At 36.9% G+C, this 19235-nt stretch overlaps 1 protein-coding gene and 1 pseudogene across 2 annotated transcripts in view; one reads left to right on the top strand and one right to left on the bottom strand.

Moving 5' to 3' along the window:
* DHX40 (DEAH-box helicase 40) overlaps positions 1-12205 on the bottom strand; it is a 54423-nt gene extending 42218 nt beyond the window's left edge. The window contains exons 1-7 of one of the 2 annotated variants that reach the window (XM_027568037.1): positions 12028-12205; positions 11017-11184; positions 9825-9970; positions 7843-7962; positions 7422-7649; positions 7134-7200; positions 6042-6173 (exon numbers count right to left, since the gene is read on the bottom strand). In XM_027568037.1, coding sequence (XP_027423838.1) covers positions 6042-6173; positions 7134-7200; positions 7422-7649; positions 7843-7962; positions 9825-9970; positions 11017-11184; positions 12028-12139 — 973 coding nt within the window. In that variant the 5' untranslated portion in view covers positions 12140-12205. Of the gene's footprint in view, positions 1-6041; positions 6174-7133; positions 7201-7421; positions 7650-7842; positions 7963-9824; positions 9971-11016; positions 11185-11564; positions 11697-12027 lie in introns of those variants that run through there. The other variant, XM_027568036.1, reaches the window with a different exon arrangement.
* Positions 12206-14813: 2608 nt separating this feature from the next.
* On the top strand, positions 14814-15022 carry LOC113939088 (annotated as a pseudogene).
* Positions 15023-19235: the final 4213 nt, after the last annotated feature.

Genomic DNA, 19235 nt, shown 5'->3' on the forward strand with positions numbered 1-19235 from the left:
CTTGAGAATTCTCAGTAACACAGCTGAAAATCAACTTCCTAACACAGAGAAAAGGCTTGAATAATGAGTAAATGCAACTGAAAAAGTAACTAGAAGGAAGCTAAAAAATATGGAAGACAGGCAATCCAACACAAGAGTAATCGGTATCCCTGAAGTAGAGAAACCAATAAATATATAAAAATTATATTCAAAGATATAACACAAAAGAGTTTCCCTGAAATAAGAACTGAATTTGCAGATCAAAAGTACACATCATAAAAGTTCATCTTGTTTGTGGTGGTCATTACACGGGTATGTACATTTGTCAAAATTCACTGAACTATACACTTAAAACAAGCATAGTTTATTGTATGTAAATTATACCCCAATAAAGTTGATTTTTTAAAAAAGCACATCAAATTCCAGGAAATTTTAATATAAAACACTCAACACCAAAAAAAATCCTAATTAAAACTACTGAACTTTCAAAATCAAAGAAATTTTTTAAAAAAAGAGAAATTTTCAGGCAGACAGAAAAAGCAAATCACTTACAAGGAAGGGAAAAAAAAAAATCAGGCTGGCCTCAGACTTCTCCACAGCAACATTCAGTGCCAGAAGACAAGTGGGCAACTTCTACCAAGTTCTAAAGAAAAGAAAGTGTGACCCAAGAACATAAAACCCAGCCACAACATAGTTCAAGTATAAAGGCAGAAGCAAGACATTCTCAAACATAAAAGAGTAATAACAAAAAGTATCAAGAGCCCTTCTATTAGGAATAAAAAAGTTAACAAAACCCAGGCAATCGAAAATTAACGAAAAGTAACTTAAGAATGGAAAAACCATTGTAAAAGGATTGATGATAAACATCTAAACAATGTAAAAATAACTAACAAAAATCAGAAGGGAAAGATACAGAAGAGTCGAAGTATTTAAGTTCTTATCTTTCAAATCAGAGAATCAGCAGATAAGATTTCCAATCACACATGGTCTAAAAAGAAGCGATTAACTTCAACTTCTTAAAAATGTTCATCTTTTTAGACTTGACAGCAACCTTTTATATCATATTCTCATGTGGTAAAGAAAGTTACTTGACGTTTAACAATTCCTTCAAGTAAATTCACATAAAATTAAATACTTTTTAAAAAAGCAACTAATAGTATAATCTCACTTTAAAAAGTATTTCTATCAACCCACCTGTTTACTTCCTTATCCTTCTATATGTACACACACACACACACACACACACACACACACAGAGCTGGTTATTTTTGTATGGAGGAACTTGAGGTAATTACTTTTACCTTTTTAACTTTGGACACTGCTTGAATTCTTTATAATGAAACTATATCATTTTTCCTTAATTGAATAGTTTCTCTTAAAGGAAAACTGGAGCAAAAATGTGGAGACACTAAGAGTGTGTTAATTCTGCACAGTGGGAAATGGATTGTTTTTGTACTTTTCTACACTTTAAAAATTTCTACAGAAGTCTAAAGGAAAAAACATTAAAGAAGATATATAACAAAATGCAATTTTTTGTTAGAAAAACCTAAACAAAAATATATTTATGTTAAAAATATATTTAAATATATTTAAAAAGTTTAGAACAATACACCTCAGAATATTAATAGTGATTATCACTTAACCATGTTGGTGATATCTAAGTTTAATTATCTTTCTTACTTTTCTGATTATATTTTACAACTACATACTCTACAACTATGTACTCTTTACAACTATGTCTGCTTTGTAAGACAAAAGAAATATTTTCCCATTTGGAGAGAGTAGAGTAAAAGTTTTTATGTGAAGCTCATTAGCCTTATTCCCCCCTCATCTTTAATCTTAACATTTAAGGAAATTATCACCGACAAAGCCAAATTCTAGGTACTTGCCAAAGTGAGATAATGTCTTTGTTTTGCAGGAAAAAGAAAGAAATAAAACTACTTTTAGATTAATGCAATATTTCCTCTTTTAAAATATTGGAAATAAAAAAGGAAATGTAATAAAAAATACTGCCTACTTTGAGCTTGAGAGAAACTTGCACTAATCCAAGGTAAAGCTCCTTTCCTTTTCTTCAGGTTTTCTGAAAACACATGTACTATTTTTTCACCCCCTACTGAATGGATAACCAGTTATCAAATGCAGGTTTACCATGTGACCTCAGGAACATCAGTCTCTATCTGTTCAATAATGAAGTCTGATTATGCAAGAAAAACATTTATGGGTATATGTGCATTTTTCTAGAGAAAGAAACCATGGTTTTCATTATCTTTTAAAAAGAATCTCAGATTCCACCCTCTAAAAAGGCTAAGAAGCACCGAATTTCGATAATTACTTATAGTGCTAAAATAGTCAAATTCCATGCAAATATTTATTGCTTATGAAGTAACAGGTATATTTCAGTAAACCTGAAGAATTGCAAAATCTTGAACAAAAGAGGGAAGTAAGAAGAGCCAAAAGGTTCAAGGGAAACAAGAATAAGGTTCTAGACACAGCTAGCGTTTTGGTTTTTTTTTTTTTAAGATTTATTTGAGAGAGAGAGAACAAGAGATAGAGAGCACGAGAGGGAAGAGGGTCAGAGGGAGAAGCAGACTCCCCGCTGAGCAGGGAGCCCGATGTGGGACTCGATCCCGGGACTCCAGGATCATGACCTGAGCCGAAGGCAGTCGCTTAACCAACTGAGCCACCCAGGCGCCCCACAGTTAGCGTTTTGATACAAGGTATAACAGAATGTCTAGCAGAAAGTGAAAAATCTGGAACTCATTTTAACAAACATCTAACCAGGACTTTTTCAACACAGAATACTCAAGTAGTTCACAATTTCAGAAAGGAGATGAGGCAACCATAACACAAGGGAAAATGTGTTAAGTGCCACAAGAGGTGCAGCAAAGCACAATGAGGTATAAACGAAGAAGAGACCAAAGTCAGTTGTGAGGTGGGAAATCAGGGAAGGTTTTAATCAAGGTGGTTGCACTCGTGAAACAAAACAGCAGGATTTCAGCCAGTAAGAGGAATAGAATAAAAGGGAAAAGGAGGAGTTCAAGTTAAGGGAAATATCAAATGCTGTCACAAAAAAGATGTAGAAGGAAATGGAATAAAAAATACCGCCTACACTTTGAGCTTGAGAAAAACACCTCAAAGGGTGGGGGTTAGAGTTCAACCCAGGGAGTGGGATCATATAATCTTGGCAATAGAAGGGATACCACAGCACCTCTTCACATCTGACAGTTGAGAATTTTTTGTCAATTAGGGAGATTTCTTAAGATGTCCCTTTAAAACAATCAGCTACCCTCATGGCTAGCCCAGAAATAAAAGCAAATACAACATATCCACCTCATAATCTTCACTTATTCACTAAACCTAGATCTGAGTCATTTTTGAAACCTCTTCACAACAGGCTACAAGCAGGAAACCCTTCTTCCCTCTCCTCACTCCCAAGCACAAGCTTTATGTTCCTAAGACATAATAGGAAATAAAGGAAATAACATTTTAATAGTGTTTCTCCCCACCACCCGAAGTAGCAATAATAAAGAAAATAAGTGCCATATTGTCTTAGTCAGACTTAAAAAAAAAAAAAGCCTAAGATCCCAGGAACCTGCCACTCGCAACTTCACCTCACCCATTACTCAGTACCTCATCACCTCCATTTGAATGCCTCTTTGCATTGTAAGAAACTGCTCCCATAAATATTATTAGGCTCATGATGGATCACCAGTAGCTCGCCCTTATAGTGCCCTTGGAACCAGAAGGGAAACTAAAATAAACAAAACCCTTCAGTAATGGCTCTACTGACAGGCAGCTCTACATCTTTACCATTCACACATATACGCCAACACAGAAAATCTCATACACTGGCAATTAAGGCTGAAAGCAGGCTGAAATCACACTGGAAGGATAATGAATGCCAAGTTATTAAGTTAGCATTTTAATTTAGCTGGTAATAGGGAATGGCTGAGATACCCAACAGGAAAATGATACAATCAGAGCTGTGCTTTTGAAAGATGATGCTTACCACTGCAGGTAGGATGGTAAATTACATCAGGGAAAACAGGTTAGCAGGTTATGTTAACAACTCAGGAAAGCAAATTGAGGATCCCAACTCTAATGATGACAATGAAAAACGAAAAAGAATGAATGAATGATCTGGACAAGACAAAAAAAAAAACCCAACCTGTAGGAGTTGTCACTTATTTGGACTGAATGATCTAGGATGACATGATACACAGACTGGAAAGCCTTGTGAGAAGATCCAGGAGTTCTAGAATGCAGGAGTGAGACTTAACTAGAGATAGTCAATCTCTCCAAAACAGAGAACTCTAAGAAAACAGCAAGCTAAGGATAAAACCTTAAAAAATAGTCACATTTAGAGAGGAACAAAGGCTGGGAAGGATGGGAGGGCAGCACACTTAGAGAAAGAGTGGTCAGGAGAACCAGGTAATTAAGTACTATCCCAGATGACAGCATTTCAAGGACTTATTATTATCACAAAATCAAAATACAAACTAATGAAAAAAAAGCCACGAGATTTGAGAAATAGGAGGTCATTCACAACCTTTAATAGTATAAAAACTGGATTTCAGGCCATTAAACAAGATGCAATAGCAGACTCAGAATGCTATTTTCAATGTGAAAGTAACAAAAGAAAGAATGAAATTACTTATGTAGAAAAAAATATTTATATTGTTAATGGTTAATGACAAAGCAACTGTAATGAGTTTTGAATTACCTCAGCAGTAAACAAAATAAATTTAAAGGAGCCACTGGATCAAATCTCCAGAAAACAATGAAAACCTTAAATATCTAATAAAGACCCTAAGAATTCCCTTAAAGATACAAAAACCTAAAAATAGATTTCCATATGGAGGGCAAGGGCCTAATATCATCCCAAAAGAGATTTCTAAAATAGCACATGGTCTATGGTTATTTACCAAAACACATATTCCTAAATTTTTTTTGTTAATGTAAGATTAAGAACCACCTACTGAACAAAAACAAAAATACATATAAAATATAAAAAATATATATATAAAAACATTCAAATGCTTTTTACACATTTAATGCTAATCACAATCAAACTCTAAATAACTTCCCTTTTGTTTTACATATCAAATGCCATAATAAAGTAGTTTCACTAAATAAATTCTAAACCTAATTCAACACTATTTATTATGAACAAATATCAGAATAAGAGTTTGCATTTGCTCTTTGAAATTACAAAAGAACAGCATCATTCTTGAAAAGCAGACTGTATGCTACTTCAAAAGAAAACAATCCACTATGTTTAGTCTCAGATGTAGCTGGATGTATATGATTTCTAGAAATGCTTTGGCAATACTAAATTAGGTTTGACTTATTGTGCAAGACTGTTGAATCACAGATCTGTATCTCTGAAACAAATAATGCAATATATGTTAAGAGAAAAAAAAAGAAGATAGCAGGAGGGGAAGAATGAAGGGGAGTAAATCGGAGGGGGAGACGAACCATGAGAGATGATGGACTCTGACAAACAAACTGAGGGTTCTAGAGGGGAGGGGGGTGGGGGGATGGGTTAGCCTGGTGATGGGTATTAAAGAGGGCACATTCTGCGTGGAGCACTGGGTGTTATGCACAAACAATGAATCATGGAACACTACATCAAAAACTAATGATGTAATGTATGGTGATTAACATAACAATAAAAAACTTAAAGTAAAAATTAGGTTTGACTTATGGTACTACTATCAAGAAATTGTAGTCCTAATTTCAAAAAATTACCAAAAATATTTTTGTTCTGCTGGGAGAGGACACAGCCTACTCTTAAACAATATCAAGGTGCGGGGGGGGGGTGGTCCAAGGCTCCTGAAAAAGTGAATATGAAAAGACTGAGAAAAAAAATCACTTCTCTCAAGGAATGCTGGTTCCCTTAAAGTTCTATTTCATGATCTGGGTGTTGGTTATAAAAATGAGTTGTTCATAAAATTAATTGACCTAAACGCTTAGGATCTGTACACTACTCTGTATGTATGTGATTATTCAATAATTTTTTTAAAAAATTAGTCAAATTTTCTATTCTAGTGAGGAATTACCTGTTGTCATAGATCCATAACATGGCAATATTAACAAACCATCCAGAGTTGTATCTTGAACATCATAATCATAATCAACAGACTCTGCCATCTGAAAAAGTAACTCACAACTTTTTTCAATTTCAAACTGACCTGAAATGAGGAAGGGAAAATAATGTCAGCAACTGAATAGCAAAATTAATTTAAGAATGAAAAAAAAAGAAGTCTTCTAGATTATTTTTGCATAATAGCTATTTTCAATCTCATTTGATCTGAAGAAGATGAACACATAAATTGTACCAAATCTCAACAATAGATTTAAAAACAGAACACGAGTTTCCAAGGAATTTAAACCTCTACAGGAATAAAAATGTTTATAATCTTCAAGCCTATCATCTTGTTAACACAGTATTTGAGGAAGACTCAGTAAAGTTAATCATTAATATAGAAGAATCTAGTCTAGGAGATACAGCATCTAGGTGTATCTCAAAATACTTAAGTAACCTGAAAAAGGCAGAGACCATTACAATGTCTCACTTCTGACATAAGTACAAGGCAGAGTAGGAGGTGAGCGATGAAATGACTCATTTCTGTTAGTAGGATGCTGCTAACTGAAGAATCACACTAGCTTAGGATTTAATCTATTTTTGACTTCCAAAAAAGGCCTGTCTATGAGACATGGATTCAACACCTTATGTACTGCTATCACACAGTACCATCCCACCACTCAAAGAAGAAATGAATTAGTAAGATGTCTTTTGAAATAATGGAATTAATCATTCAGATCCAGGACTGATCTGACCACTTTGGTGTGGTAACAGCTCTATCTAAGATAGACTAATAAAATATTAATACTTTACCATTTAATATCTTTTTACTAAAAGGTCAGTGTGTTTACATATGTTTACTCATGAGACTGGCAGTTTTTATGGCAGTATAGAATTATCTTATATATCTTAAATAAGACAGAATATCTAAAGCTTTCAGATAATCATACAAAGCTAAGGTAATGAGTTAAAGCCCAGATTTTCCAACAAAAGTAACACTATTGTGGTGCCACATTCTGCTCTTATATAAATAATAAAATTTTTAAACCTGATACTGAATGCTCACCAGTCAGAAAAACCAAGATGTCTCCAGCCATTTCATTCAAATGGATATCCATGGTCACTTTAACAATCTAAAGAAAGAAACACAAGCATAATATGCTGATGGAAATACAGTCCCCCACTCCCAACCACTTCCCCTTATTCCACAGAAAAATTAAATTTGGTTCTCGAAACTTCTAGGACCTATAAGGGCTGCTATTAAAATAAAAGGGAATAAACGAATTACTGAACTACTCAATCAACTAGAATCATAAATATAAAAAAAAGACACAAAAAGGATGCCAAGTAATACCGCTTGAATATATGCAGTATTTTCTCTGTCTCGTGGGCCAATCAAATTGCAGAATTTTTCTCTCACTGGATAAAGCCTTCCAGGTATATCAAATATTGGACAATTTCCAAAGAATGTAGAGAGCTTGGCTAATTCCATAGTTGCTGACATCACCACAACTTTCAAATGTTCCTTCCTATTAGGAGACTTCTCCTGAAATAACTTCTTCAATAAACCAAATAAGATGTCCTGAAAAAAAGTAAATTTCTAGTAAGTCACGAGTACGCCTACCAACCAACTTATTTTAAATATTTTGCTTTCCTAACCAAAGAATTCCTATTTCAATAGATTAAAATGTAAGCAAGACCAAGCAATTCTCTACAGGGTAAAAGCTACCCCAAATAAGTAAACTAATAAACAACCAGCATATTAAAATACTCACTGTAGTTAGAGTTCTCTCATGGGCTTCATCTAAAATGATGACACTGAACTTGGTAAGATTTGGATCTCCCAAAATATGTTTCAGTAAACATCCATCAGTCATATATTTGATTGCAGTTTCCTAATGTTCAAACAGCAGAGTGTATCAACTTATATATATAGTGTTAGAGAAATTCACCCCTATTTGCATAATAAATTCCCCCCCAAATGTGCAGCCATTAAGTGATCCACCTAATCTGACTAAATAAAAAAGTATATAAATTAGTCTAATAACAAGGATGGTAAATTGTAAAACTTGTGATCTATACAGGGACATAGAAAAGGAACTAAGGTGGATGTTCTGGGATAAAGCAACAAAAGGGGCCAATAAGGAGATATAAAGTAGTCTGGTGAAAGTGGTAAGATAATGCAATGGCTTCCCATGAGCAAGTTGTGGGAAACAACAATGAAATGGGATGCATTTCCCTGTCTCAGCCACTATTTTTTTCTTTTAAAGATTTTTTTATTTATTTTTTGACAGAGAGGGAGACAGCGAGAGGGAACACAAGCAGGGGGAGTGGGAAAGGGAGAGAAGCAGGCTTCCCGCTGAGCAGGGAGCCCGATGCTGGGCTTGATCCCAGGACCCCGGGATCATGACCCTAGCCAAAGGCAGATGCTTAACAACTCAGCCACCCAGGCATGCCTTAGCCACTATTTTAGAGGACTCAGAAGAAAAGGCAGAGGAAAGAGGTACACAATTTCCTCTCACTCTCTTTCTTCCCTATTTGCTTATTTTAAAAATTGTGTCTGTCAAGGATGCCTGGGTGGCTCAGCTGGTTAAGTGTCTGCCTTCAGCTCAGGTCATGATCTCAGGGTCCTGGGATCGAGCCCCACATCGGGCTCCTTGCTCAGCAGGGAGCCTGCTTCTCCCTCTGCCTGCCATCCCCCCTGCTTGTGTGCTCTTTTTCTGACAAATAAATAATAAATAAAATTTTTAAAAAATTGTGTCTGTCACCTAGCATTAAAACAAGGTGAGAATAAGGTCCAAAAGCTAGAAGTTAACAACAGTATACACATAAAACAAGAGAAGAAAAAAGAAAGAAAACTCCCCAGCAGTAACCACTAGGAAGGCAAAGATAGTATTCTGGGGAGTCACTGTGTGTCATAATTGATGGCCATTCCTATTAGGGACCATATTTAATTAGGCATTGTTTTGTATTTGGTACAGGATTAAAAAATCCTGAAGGAATGTAAATTATAACCATTAACTACTAAAAAGAACACAATTTTAAACTTGTTGGTGCCGTGAATACAGAAGATATGCTTACTGACTTTGCTAAGTTGACTTCAGGAATACAAATATACACTACGGATGAATCTTGAAAACATTATGCTAAATGAAACAATCCAGACACAAAGGACCAAATATTGTATGATTCAACTTATATGAGGTACTTAGAAAAGGCAAATTTGTAAAGACAGAAAGTAGAATAGAAGTTACCACAGGCTGAATGGAGGAGGGAATAGGAGAGTTAATGTTTAGTAGATATAGTTTCTGTTTGAGATGATGAAAACATTCTGAAAATAGAGTGGTGATGGATACACAACATTGTAAATGTATTTCATACCAATGAAATGTAACACTTAAAAACGGTTGAAATGGCAAATTTTACGTTATATATATTTTAGTACAATAAAAAATTGTTTCAAAGATTACAAATGTAAGTTACAGGTCCAGGATTCTTACAGCTAAAAAACCATAAAATAAAAGAATCCTTAAAAAAATAAACATAACTGTCACTTATAAACTAATTGAGAAGGGAGAAAATAATAAAACTACTGGGCACTTCAGAGCTAAATCATTTAACAAAGGACAACAAAAATTAATTCTAATCTTGGGCTTTGTTTAAAATATAAATGCAAATTTGAAGTTAAAATCTTTCATAACTTTCTCCAATCCTTCTATAAGTCTATAGGACTTAAACCGCAATAAAACTTTTGTACCTTAGAGCTGCAATCATCGAAACGAACTTGGTACCCTACTTTGGATCCCAAAGTGCATTTCATTTCTTCAGCAACCCTCTGAGCAACTGATATAGCAGCTACTTTTCGTGGTTGAGTCACACCAATCATACCATGTTGTGAAAACCCTATCAAAACCAGAGGTAAAAAAAAAAAAAAAAAAAAACACACAAAATTGTTAACAATTGTTTCCAATTAGGGCTAAATTGTTTCAGACCAATCAACACAAACTGTTCCAAGTGTTTCCAAAAGAAAACTGCAAATTAACAACATACTGTTTTACAAATGCACCATGGAAATTTAAGTAGTAATAAAAAATAAGAATACATATTTTCCATTAAAATACATATTTTATTAGGTTCCCCCCCTAATTTCAGTCTAAAGATTTACTCTAAAGAGTAAGCCAAAAATGTTTAAGTCCTAGGAATCCATAAAATTTCACAGACTTCCTAAAGATTTACTTTTGCCACAAAAGTTTAAATATATACCACCTTTCATAGATTCATTTTTTTACCATTTTATTATCTCTGAAAGAAAGATGTGTCTTACAGTTGATGGTATTTTTTTCTTTATTAATAGTATGTAAAATAGTGGTAAATGTCTCAATAAATGGCGCATTAGATTTGATGGATTAGAATAAGTTAATATCAGCTAAGAAATGTTTATTTTTTATATGAATAACATCCAGTATAATTTTGCTCTATACCAACCTTATGATAGTAAGTTCTACCATATTGAAGGCAAAGGCACTTTAAGGGTAATTTGTTAGCTGGCTTGGGTTATGGAGTCAGGGAATAAATACTTACCTGATAATACTATGGAAAAAGAACCAAGAAATACTAATGTAAGCAACAGATATCACTATATTCCTGTAAATTATTTCAATACCCAATGGTTAACAGTATACTGCAAATCAACCTCATTCTATAACAGAGAATCAGTATCTACCTATAATTGAGATTATTACAGTAATTAAAAATGGAAAAATCATCATCTGAATTCCTGAATATGAAATAAGACCATAAAAAAGCAGGGAAGATGTAGGGAGGATGTGCCAAGAGAAGAATTGGGGCTGTAGAACAAATGGTGGGCATTTGTGCAATACAGAAGTCCTATTAGCTTTTAAGAGGATATATTTTTAAATACTCCCAATATTATCCTAGAATAAAATTACCTGCTTCATACAGATATTTTGGTAGTTGAGTTGTTTTACCACTTCCTGTATTTCCAGTAACAATAAGGAATGAATTGTCCCTCACAGCTTGAATAAGCTTTTTTCTTTGTTTTTGAATAGGAAAAGTTGGAGTAGTTCCTCCCTCCTGTGATGTGCATCCTTTCTCTTCTGTAATAACAGAAAAACAATTGTGCAATTAAAAGGACTGTCAAGATATCTTTGACTCAATTTCCCAGAACTGAATAGAGAAAGACAATAGAATTTTAGGGTGGAAAGGATCAATCCATGACTTCTCAGGTAAATCATCTATGTCCAATTTGTAGGTGAGGGTTTACAAGCCCAGAACAACTTTTTAGTAAAATCTAATAACATGAGCATTTGCTAATGCATGACTCAGAGTACTTGACAATGTAAGCCTAGCACAAGGCAATGTATATGCAAGCATACCTATATAGAAGCGCAAAACCCAATTTTATTAAACAATAGACCAAAAGCTAGAACACAGCAGGAAACTCTCAGCTGAATTTAAAAAAAAAAAAAAAAGCCACCTGTGTTTGCTTCTGATTCATGGTTCAAGTTAGGTCCCTGTTCAGAGTGACTGATATCCCAGAAGGCCAAGTGGTGGGTAACCATGGAAACTGGCTCCTGGAAACTGGCTCCCTTCATGCCATACCCAAAGGCAGGCTGGCGGCCCGACGAGTTGGGGGGGCGGGGGGGAATGGATGGGTAGAGAACAAAGGCTTTATGAGCCTCTTTAAGAGGAGAACGCGTCTAGGTGTTGGGGTTCACTTTTTTATCCCCCAGCAAGGTTTTCACCCAACTTGGATCTGGGACCGCCCCCCTCTAGACCAAAGTGCTCATTGGACGCAAAGTTCGCCTCCGGCTTGGAGGCGAGGAGAACGCTGCGGTCTCCGCTCCACTTTTCTCTGCCCGCCAAAAGCGGACTTTTATCCCCCCAAAACCCCCATGCCGAAACTCCCGCTGGCCTCCGCAGCGTCCCGCGGACCGCACCTCTATCAGCGATGGAAACAGCCGAAGGCCGCTCTTCCTGAAGGTCTATTGACCGCTCACCCTCCTCCTGCCGCCTTGGCGCCCTGCCCGCGACGGCGGGAAACCGGGACATAGACCTGGCCCGGAGCGGAGGTGAGCACGTCCACCGATCTGCGGAGATGGGAGGGGAAAGGCGAAGACGCGCCCTGATGACGTCGAGGTGTTTACTTCCGCGCGTGCGACTTGGAACGAGGGGAGGGGGAGCTGTTAGGTGACGTGGCGCGCGGCTGCCGGAAAGCTCTCCCCACCGGCGCGACCCGGCGGGGCTACCAGCCGAGGGACCAGCCCCGAGGGTTTCCTGCCTTTGCAGGTGTGCGCTGAGCCTAGGGTGCTGATGCCATCCCCAAGGTCCGGAAGGACCTCTTCCTACTTCTCTTGTGCGCAGAAGAGCCAGGTGACACCCCTCTTCTAAGCTGCTGTGGTCACTGTAACCCTGTTCTGCCTTCACACACCTAAGTGATGTGACCCTTTGCCAGGAGCTGGAACCTTGCCAGAGTGCATCGTTCCACAACACATTCTCACCTTGCTCATTCTGAAATGACCTGTTCACTTCAGAACTACTGAGTTGCAGAGCTGAACTTCTAGTTCTGTAGTGTCCAAAGCTTCCGTCCCACACGCTGTTCATTTCCTCCATAGGGCCCTGCATTTCAATTTATTTTATTCCCCTTTCCCCCAACTAGAGCGGGAACTTTTAGAAAACCACGGTACACTCAGCCCAACAAAGTGATTCAGAATGGGCCTTCAATACTTGAATTTTCTGGATGGTGAGTGAATTATTGATCGTCAGAGGAATTAAACTCACTTGATGGATATGGATTTCTTGGAAACCACAATAGCAGAAAAGTTAAGCAAATATGCAACAATCAGGTGGGGTGACTTTTTCAGAAAAGGTAATTTGGAGGGCAGATCTTATTGTAGAACCTTCCAACTTTGTAAATAGTGTCAATTATAACAAAATCAATGCTAGAAGATTGTTTATTGGGCTTTTCAACCATCCCTACTATTAGAATTAACCAACACTTAGTGCCAAAGAATACAACTCAAAGTTGTCCCTTCACCATTAACTAAAGGCCGGTATGCCCCTATCTGATCAGGCTTCAAAAGATGTCACTGGACTCCAAGATTTTTCTGTGCTCATTAAAAATGTACCAACTTTTGGGGCGCCTGGGTGGCTCAGTGATTAGGCATCTGCCTTTGGCTCAAGTCATGGTCCCAGGGTCCTGGGATAGAGCCCCACATCCTCGGGAAGCCTGCTTCTCTCTCCCACACTCCCCCTGCTTGTGTTCCCTCTCTCGCTGTGTCTCTCTCTGTCAAATAAATAAATAAAATCTTTAAAAAAAAAGTGTGAGAAATAGAAATTGCACTCTGCTATTTCATAGATAGTCTTTCAAAATGTTCTTGAATCCAAGCAATTTGTTTCTGAGCATTCAAAATAAAGGAAGGAGGCTCAATATTAGAGATTTACAAAATGGAATAAAATTTTTTAAATCATCTTCAGGAAAGAAAGGAGACTATAGAATCAATGTTACAACTTAAAAGAAAGTAATGGAGCATAAGAAAAAGTATCAAAGTATTAATACAATAAAATCCAGAAAGTTACAAACACCAGACAAATGGTGCTATGTAGAAAGCTAATCACAACAGGAAGTCGCAGGAAGAGAGTGAGCAGTAGTGTCAAAGTACATGCATTTTTTTCCAGTTCATGAATTTGACCAAAACAATAGTTGTCTTGGTAAAGAGAGGCAGAGAGAAGCCAGATTGTAAGTGGGTGAGAAGAGAATTAGCAAATTAAAAATATGCATGATGCATCTGGAGATGTTTGGTTAGAATCAACTGAGCTAAATGAAAGGGAAAGAAAAGAATAGCCAGAACAAGATGCCACTGCTACAGTGTATAAATGGTGATTTTTAAAGAGACGTGGTCAATGAAATCATTGAGGTACAATTAGAAGGTGTGTTTGGGAGAGTTGAAACACAGAGGTACTGATGAGGAGAAAAAGTGAGTTCACATTTTGAGAAAGGATGCAGGGTTGGAAGAGACAGAACAAACTTTTAGTTAAGGCAGTATTATAAATCTGCATTTGTGGCAAATTTGTATCCCAAAATATAAATCTGATTGTTCCTCTGTATTTTCCTTCCCTATTTCTAACTTACTTGTAAACCAAAGGCCTTTCTTCCTCTCCAGCCCCCACCAGAGCAGAAACAAAGATCCAAGGACACTGCCGACCTAAGGGCCAAGACCAGAGCCTCCTGTGCATGAAGAACTATTTTCTCTCAAGACTGTTGGGACTGGACCTAGGGAGAGGGAAGAGGGAAGGAAGAATGTAATGAGAAAGGAGGAACAAGAGAAGGAACAGAGCCCTCAAAGTGGTCAAAAGAAAAAGGTTTGAAAGTTCTAATGAAAGAAATTCAGGAAGATGAACCATCCTCAAAGGTGGAACCCTCCTCCTTTAAAAATAAATCAAGGTGAGGGGGCGCCTAGGTGGCTCAGTCAGTTAAGCAGTTAAGTGTCTGCCTTCAGCTCAGGTCATGATCTTGGGGTCCTGGGATCTGGGATCTAGCTCCGCTTCAGGAACCCTGCTCAGCAGTCTGCTTGTCCCTCTCCCTCTACCCCTCCCCCGACATTTGTGTGCACACACACTCTCTCTCTCTCAAATAAATAAATGATCTTTATGGTAAATAAATAAATCAAGGTGACCTTTCCAGGTTGTTGGCCATGTGGGTCATAGCCACGGGTCCTGTGCTGAGATGCTCCAAAACCTTGTGAAAAATGTTTGGGTCCCCATGAGCCCTGCTATACCCAGGTTTACCAGGAGATTTGGGTAGGAGTGGAGTTGATGGGCTTCATTGTTTAGAAAATCAGGATTGCTGATAAAAGAAGTAAAGCTTTTAAAGCTTCGAGTCCTGCACCTGCTCCAGGTCATTTACTAGCTTTACTTGGAATGCACATCAGATGACATGTCAGTCTGGCTGTAAATCTCAGCAAGCTCTGTTAGATGGGAAGACTTGTACGCTTGTAGACGTGTTGTTTCCTTTGTGGCATGAATCAATGTAACTGAGGGTAAAAGAAATCATCAGTCCAAGGTAAAAGAAATCATCACACTTCTCCCCTGCTCATCCAGGAGTTAGCTTCTCCCTCTGCCCCTCCCCCTGCTCATGCACAGTTTCTCTCTCTCTCTCTCTCTCTCTCTCTCTCTCTCTCTCTCCCTCCCTCTCTCTCTCGTAAATAAACAAAATATTTTAAGGGGGGCATGCACCTGGGTGGCTCAGTCGGTTAAGCGTCTGCCTTCAGCTCAGGTCATGGTCTCCAGGTCCTGGGATCGAGCCCCACATCAGGCTCCCTGCTCAATGGGGAGTCCGCTTGTCCCCCTACCCCTCCCCAACCCCCCAACTCATGCTTACTCTCTCTCTCTCTCTCTCAAGTAAATAAATTTTTTAAAAATCTTTAAAAAAAGGAATCAGAGGTCTTAATCAATCTCATAAAAAAATAAAAAGAGAAATCATCATACTTTCTTCTCTTTTTAATCTCATGTTTCTGATGTCCAGATATTAAGATCTGAGTTAGTATCACAGAGCCCCTCACCAAGCAGTCATTAAATCATTCATCAGTGACTCAATTTAATTAAGAGATTGATAAGGATTGAGACACTTCTAATCATTGCCAATAAAAATTGATGATTTACAGGTATGCATATAATCTTGAATAAAAGTGTAGAATTCCATTATTCTATTAGTAAAATAATGCCTCTTTCAAAAGAAGGCTCAATGATTACTCTTCCTATTCATTCATTCATGTATTCATTCAGCAAATATCAGAATACACAACTCTTACATGTATCCTTTTTTTATAAAGATTTTATTTATTTATTTATTTAACAGAGAGATAATGAGAGAAGGAGCACAGCAGGGGGAGTGGGAGAGGGAGAAGCAGGCTTCCCGCCGAGCAGGGAGCCCGATGCGGGGCTTGATCCCAGGACCCTGGGATCATGACCTGAGCCGAAGACAGACACCTAATGACTGAGCCACCCAGGCGACCACATGTATCCTTTTTAATAGTCATACAGAGGCATAAAAATATGTGTAAGACATGATCCCTACCTTCAATGAGGTTACATGTATTCAAGGAGATGAAATATTTAGAAGAGGAAAAACTAGCTAGAGTGATCAGGGAAGGCTTCTCGGAGTTAGTGGCATTTGAACTGAGATTTGAAAATTGGGAATATTCCAGTAAGTGCCAGGGAAAGATCCTGGATAGAGGAAATCTCACAAAGGCACTAATAATGGAGTGATCAAGATATGATTAAGGATTATTGAGAAATCTACAAAATCAATGTTCTATCTCCAGTCATAGTCTCTGTAAATCTTTCACTTGCCTGAAGGTGGCAAGCTGGGTTTATTTGAAACTTTAGAATCACTATTATTTGAAAGAAAAATGAAACAGTATTATTTCTCTGAAAAACAATTTTTTCATTGACATTTAACTCATAAAATCAAAAAGTGGAAAAAGATAAAAAATTACTAACCTTAACATTACTTACTAACATTATATTATTATATTAAAATCTGTATATATTTAGATTTTTTTTAAAGATTCTATTTTTAACTACTCTCTACACCCATCATGGGGCTCGAACTCACAACCCTGATTTTAGTATATGTGCTGCCGAAGCGAGCACTCGAACCCACAACCCCGAGATCAAGAGTCATATGCTCCTCCAACTGAGCCAGCCAGGCACCCCTAGTATTACTTATTTTAAGGCCATAGATTTTAGATATTTTAATTTTTAATTTAGATACTTAGATATTTTAAATTTTAATATTTTATTTTCCTTACTAATTTCTCAGTTATGATACAATTTTTTTATTTGAAAAAATAAGAGAGAAAAGGAGATTATACTTATTTTAAGTTTATTTATTTATTTTAAGTAATCTCTTACCCAAAGTGGGGCTCCAACACATGACCCCGAGATCAAATTCACACAGTCCTCCAACTGAGCCAGCGAGGTGCCCCTAAAAGGAGGTTATACTTTTAAGTATTAACGTTAAAATCTGTGATCAGCCTTGTTTATAAATCTTTTGAGAGTAGTCAGGTTTATTGAGACATAATTTCCAAATGGTAAAATGCATCCTTTTTTTTTTTTAGTGTATAGTAGTGAGTTTTATGTTTTGACAAGTGCATATGGTTTGTAACCACTGCTGTCATAAAGATATAAAACACTTCATCATTTTAACAAATTACCTTGTGCTCCTTTGTGGTCAACCGCCTTCTTCACCTCTAGGCCCTGGAAATGACTGATTTGTTTTCTGTCTCTATAGTTTTGTTTCTTCCAAAATGTGATATGAATGGACTCATATAGTATGTATTCTTTTTAAGTCTTGCTTTTTCTTTCATTCAGCATAATTACCTTGAGTTTCATCTAGAATTGCATATAGTTGTAATGTATATCAGTAGTTCAATCCTTTTTGTCTGAGTAGTATTCCACAATTTGTTTATCAATTCATTAGCTAAGGGACATATATGTGTTTTCCAGGTTTTGGTGATCATGCATAAAGTCACTACAAACATTGACATACAGGTTTTTGAGTGACTGTACATTTTCATTTCTCTTGGGTATATACCTAGAAGTGGAATTGCTGGGTTAAATGATAAATGTATGTTTATAAGAAACTGCAAAACTGTTTTTCCAAAGGGACTGGAGCATTTTGCACTTTTACCAGCCATGTATGAGAATTCCAGTTGCCCAGCACCTTTCCTAGTACTTGGTATTATCAGGTTTTTTGTTTTGTTTTACCCATTCAAATAAGTAGTAGTGGCATGTCATTATGGTTTTAATCTGCATATCTCTGTGGCAATGATGTCGAACATTGTTTTATGTATTTACTTGTAGTCCTTGTATCTTTGATGAAGTGTCTATTCAAGTCTTTTGTCAACTTGCATGAGAGAGGGAAGGGTTGCTTATTTTCTCAGTATTTAGTTTTGGGAGTAACTTATAGATTCTGGATTCAAGTCCTGTATCACTTATGTGCTTTGCAAATATTTTGGCCTAGTCTATGGCTTGTCTTTTAATTTTCTTAATTCTGTCATCCAAAGTGAAGTTCTTTTTTTTTTAAGATTTTATTTATTTATTTATTGATTTGAGAGAGAGAGATAAAGAGCCAGAGCACAGGCAGGAGGAGAGGCAGGGGGAGAGGGTGAAGCAGGCTCTCTGCTGAGCTGGGAACCCAATGCAGGGCTTGATCCCAGGCCTCTGAGATCATGACCTGAGCCAAAGGCCGACACTCAACTGACTGAGCCACCCAGGCACCCCCTTTTTTCACCTTATTTCCCAAATATTACACTCTATTTTAAAAAGAACAATTTGTATCAGGGTTTCTCTACCTTTTATTTTATTTTATTTTATTTTATTTTATTTGGGAGTGGTAGGATTTCAAGGTATTTTCAGATGACACTATCTATCTCTGCACTGTCTAGAATTATGGAATTTTAAACTCCAGCCCCCCTTTTTTAGAGATGAGGAAACTGAGACTCAAAGATCTTCAGTGAGTTGCCCAAGGTCATACAACTAGAAGAAGGCAGAGCAAAGCCCAGGGTACAGCTTTCCAAATCTCCAGGCCATTGCTCTTTCTGCCAACTGTGTGTGGCCCCCTTATGAAATGTGTCATAGCTTTATTCCTACTTATTAAATGTGGATATTTGTTGCAACAGTAGGCTTTTATCTAAAATTTCATTTTCAGTGCTTTTCCATCTAGTACATGAAATTTGACTAAGCAAAATTAAACCCAGTTCTTATAAAATATTGCCAAGCTTTATCCAGTGCCACTGGGTTTACAAATCTCATCACAAAGTAAATACACACACACAAAGGAAACATAATCTAGACAAAGGAAACAAATCTAATTTAGTAATCTAAAGATTACTAAAATGCTGGCATTTTAGTTGATAATTCTAAGACTTTACACTTATACATAATTTTTACTTTACATTAAATTAGCTATGTTTCTCATTCAATTTTAAATTAGACAGAAAATTCATCTTTTTCACTATATGGGACTTTCAGCAAGCTGGTGAATTAAATCTGAGTGGTCCAGTCTAGCCTCATGCAACAAAAACATATATATGCTGGATAAAACATAAGAAAAGGAAATCCCTAGATACCAGAAACAGGAAAT

This window comes from Zalophus californianus, chromosome 16 (assembly GCF_009762305.2).
Source record: "Zalophus californianus isolate mZalCal1 chromosome 16, mZalCal1.pri.v2, whole genome shotgun sequence".
In the NCBI taxonomy this organism is placed as follows: Eukaryota; Metazoa; Chordata; class Mammalia; order Carnivora; family Otariidae; genus Zalophus; species Zalophus californianus.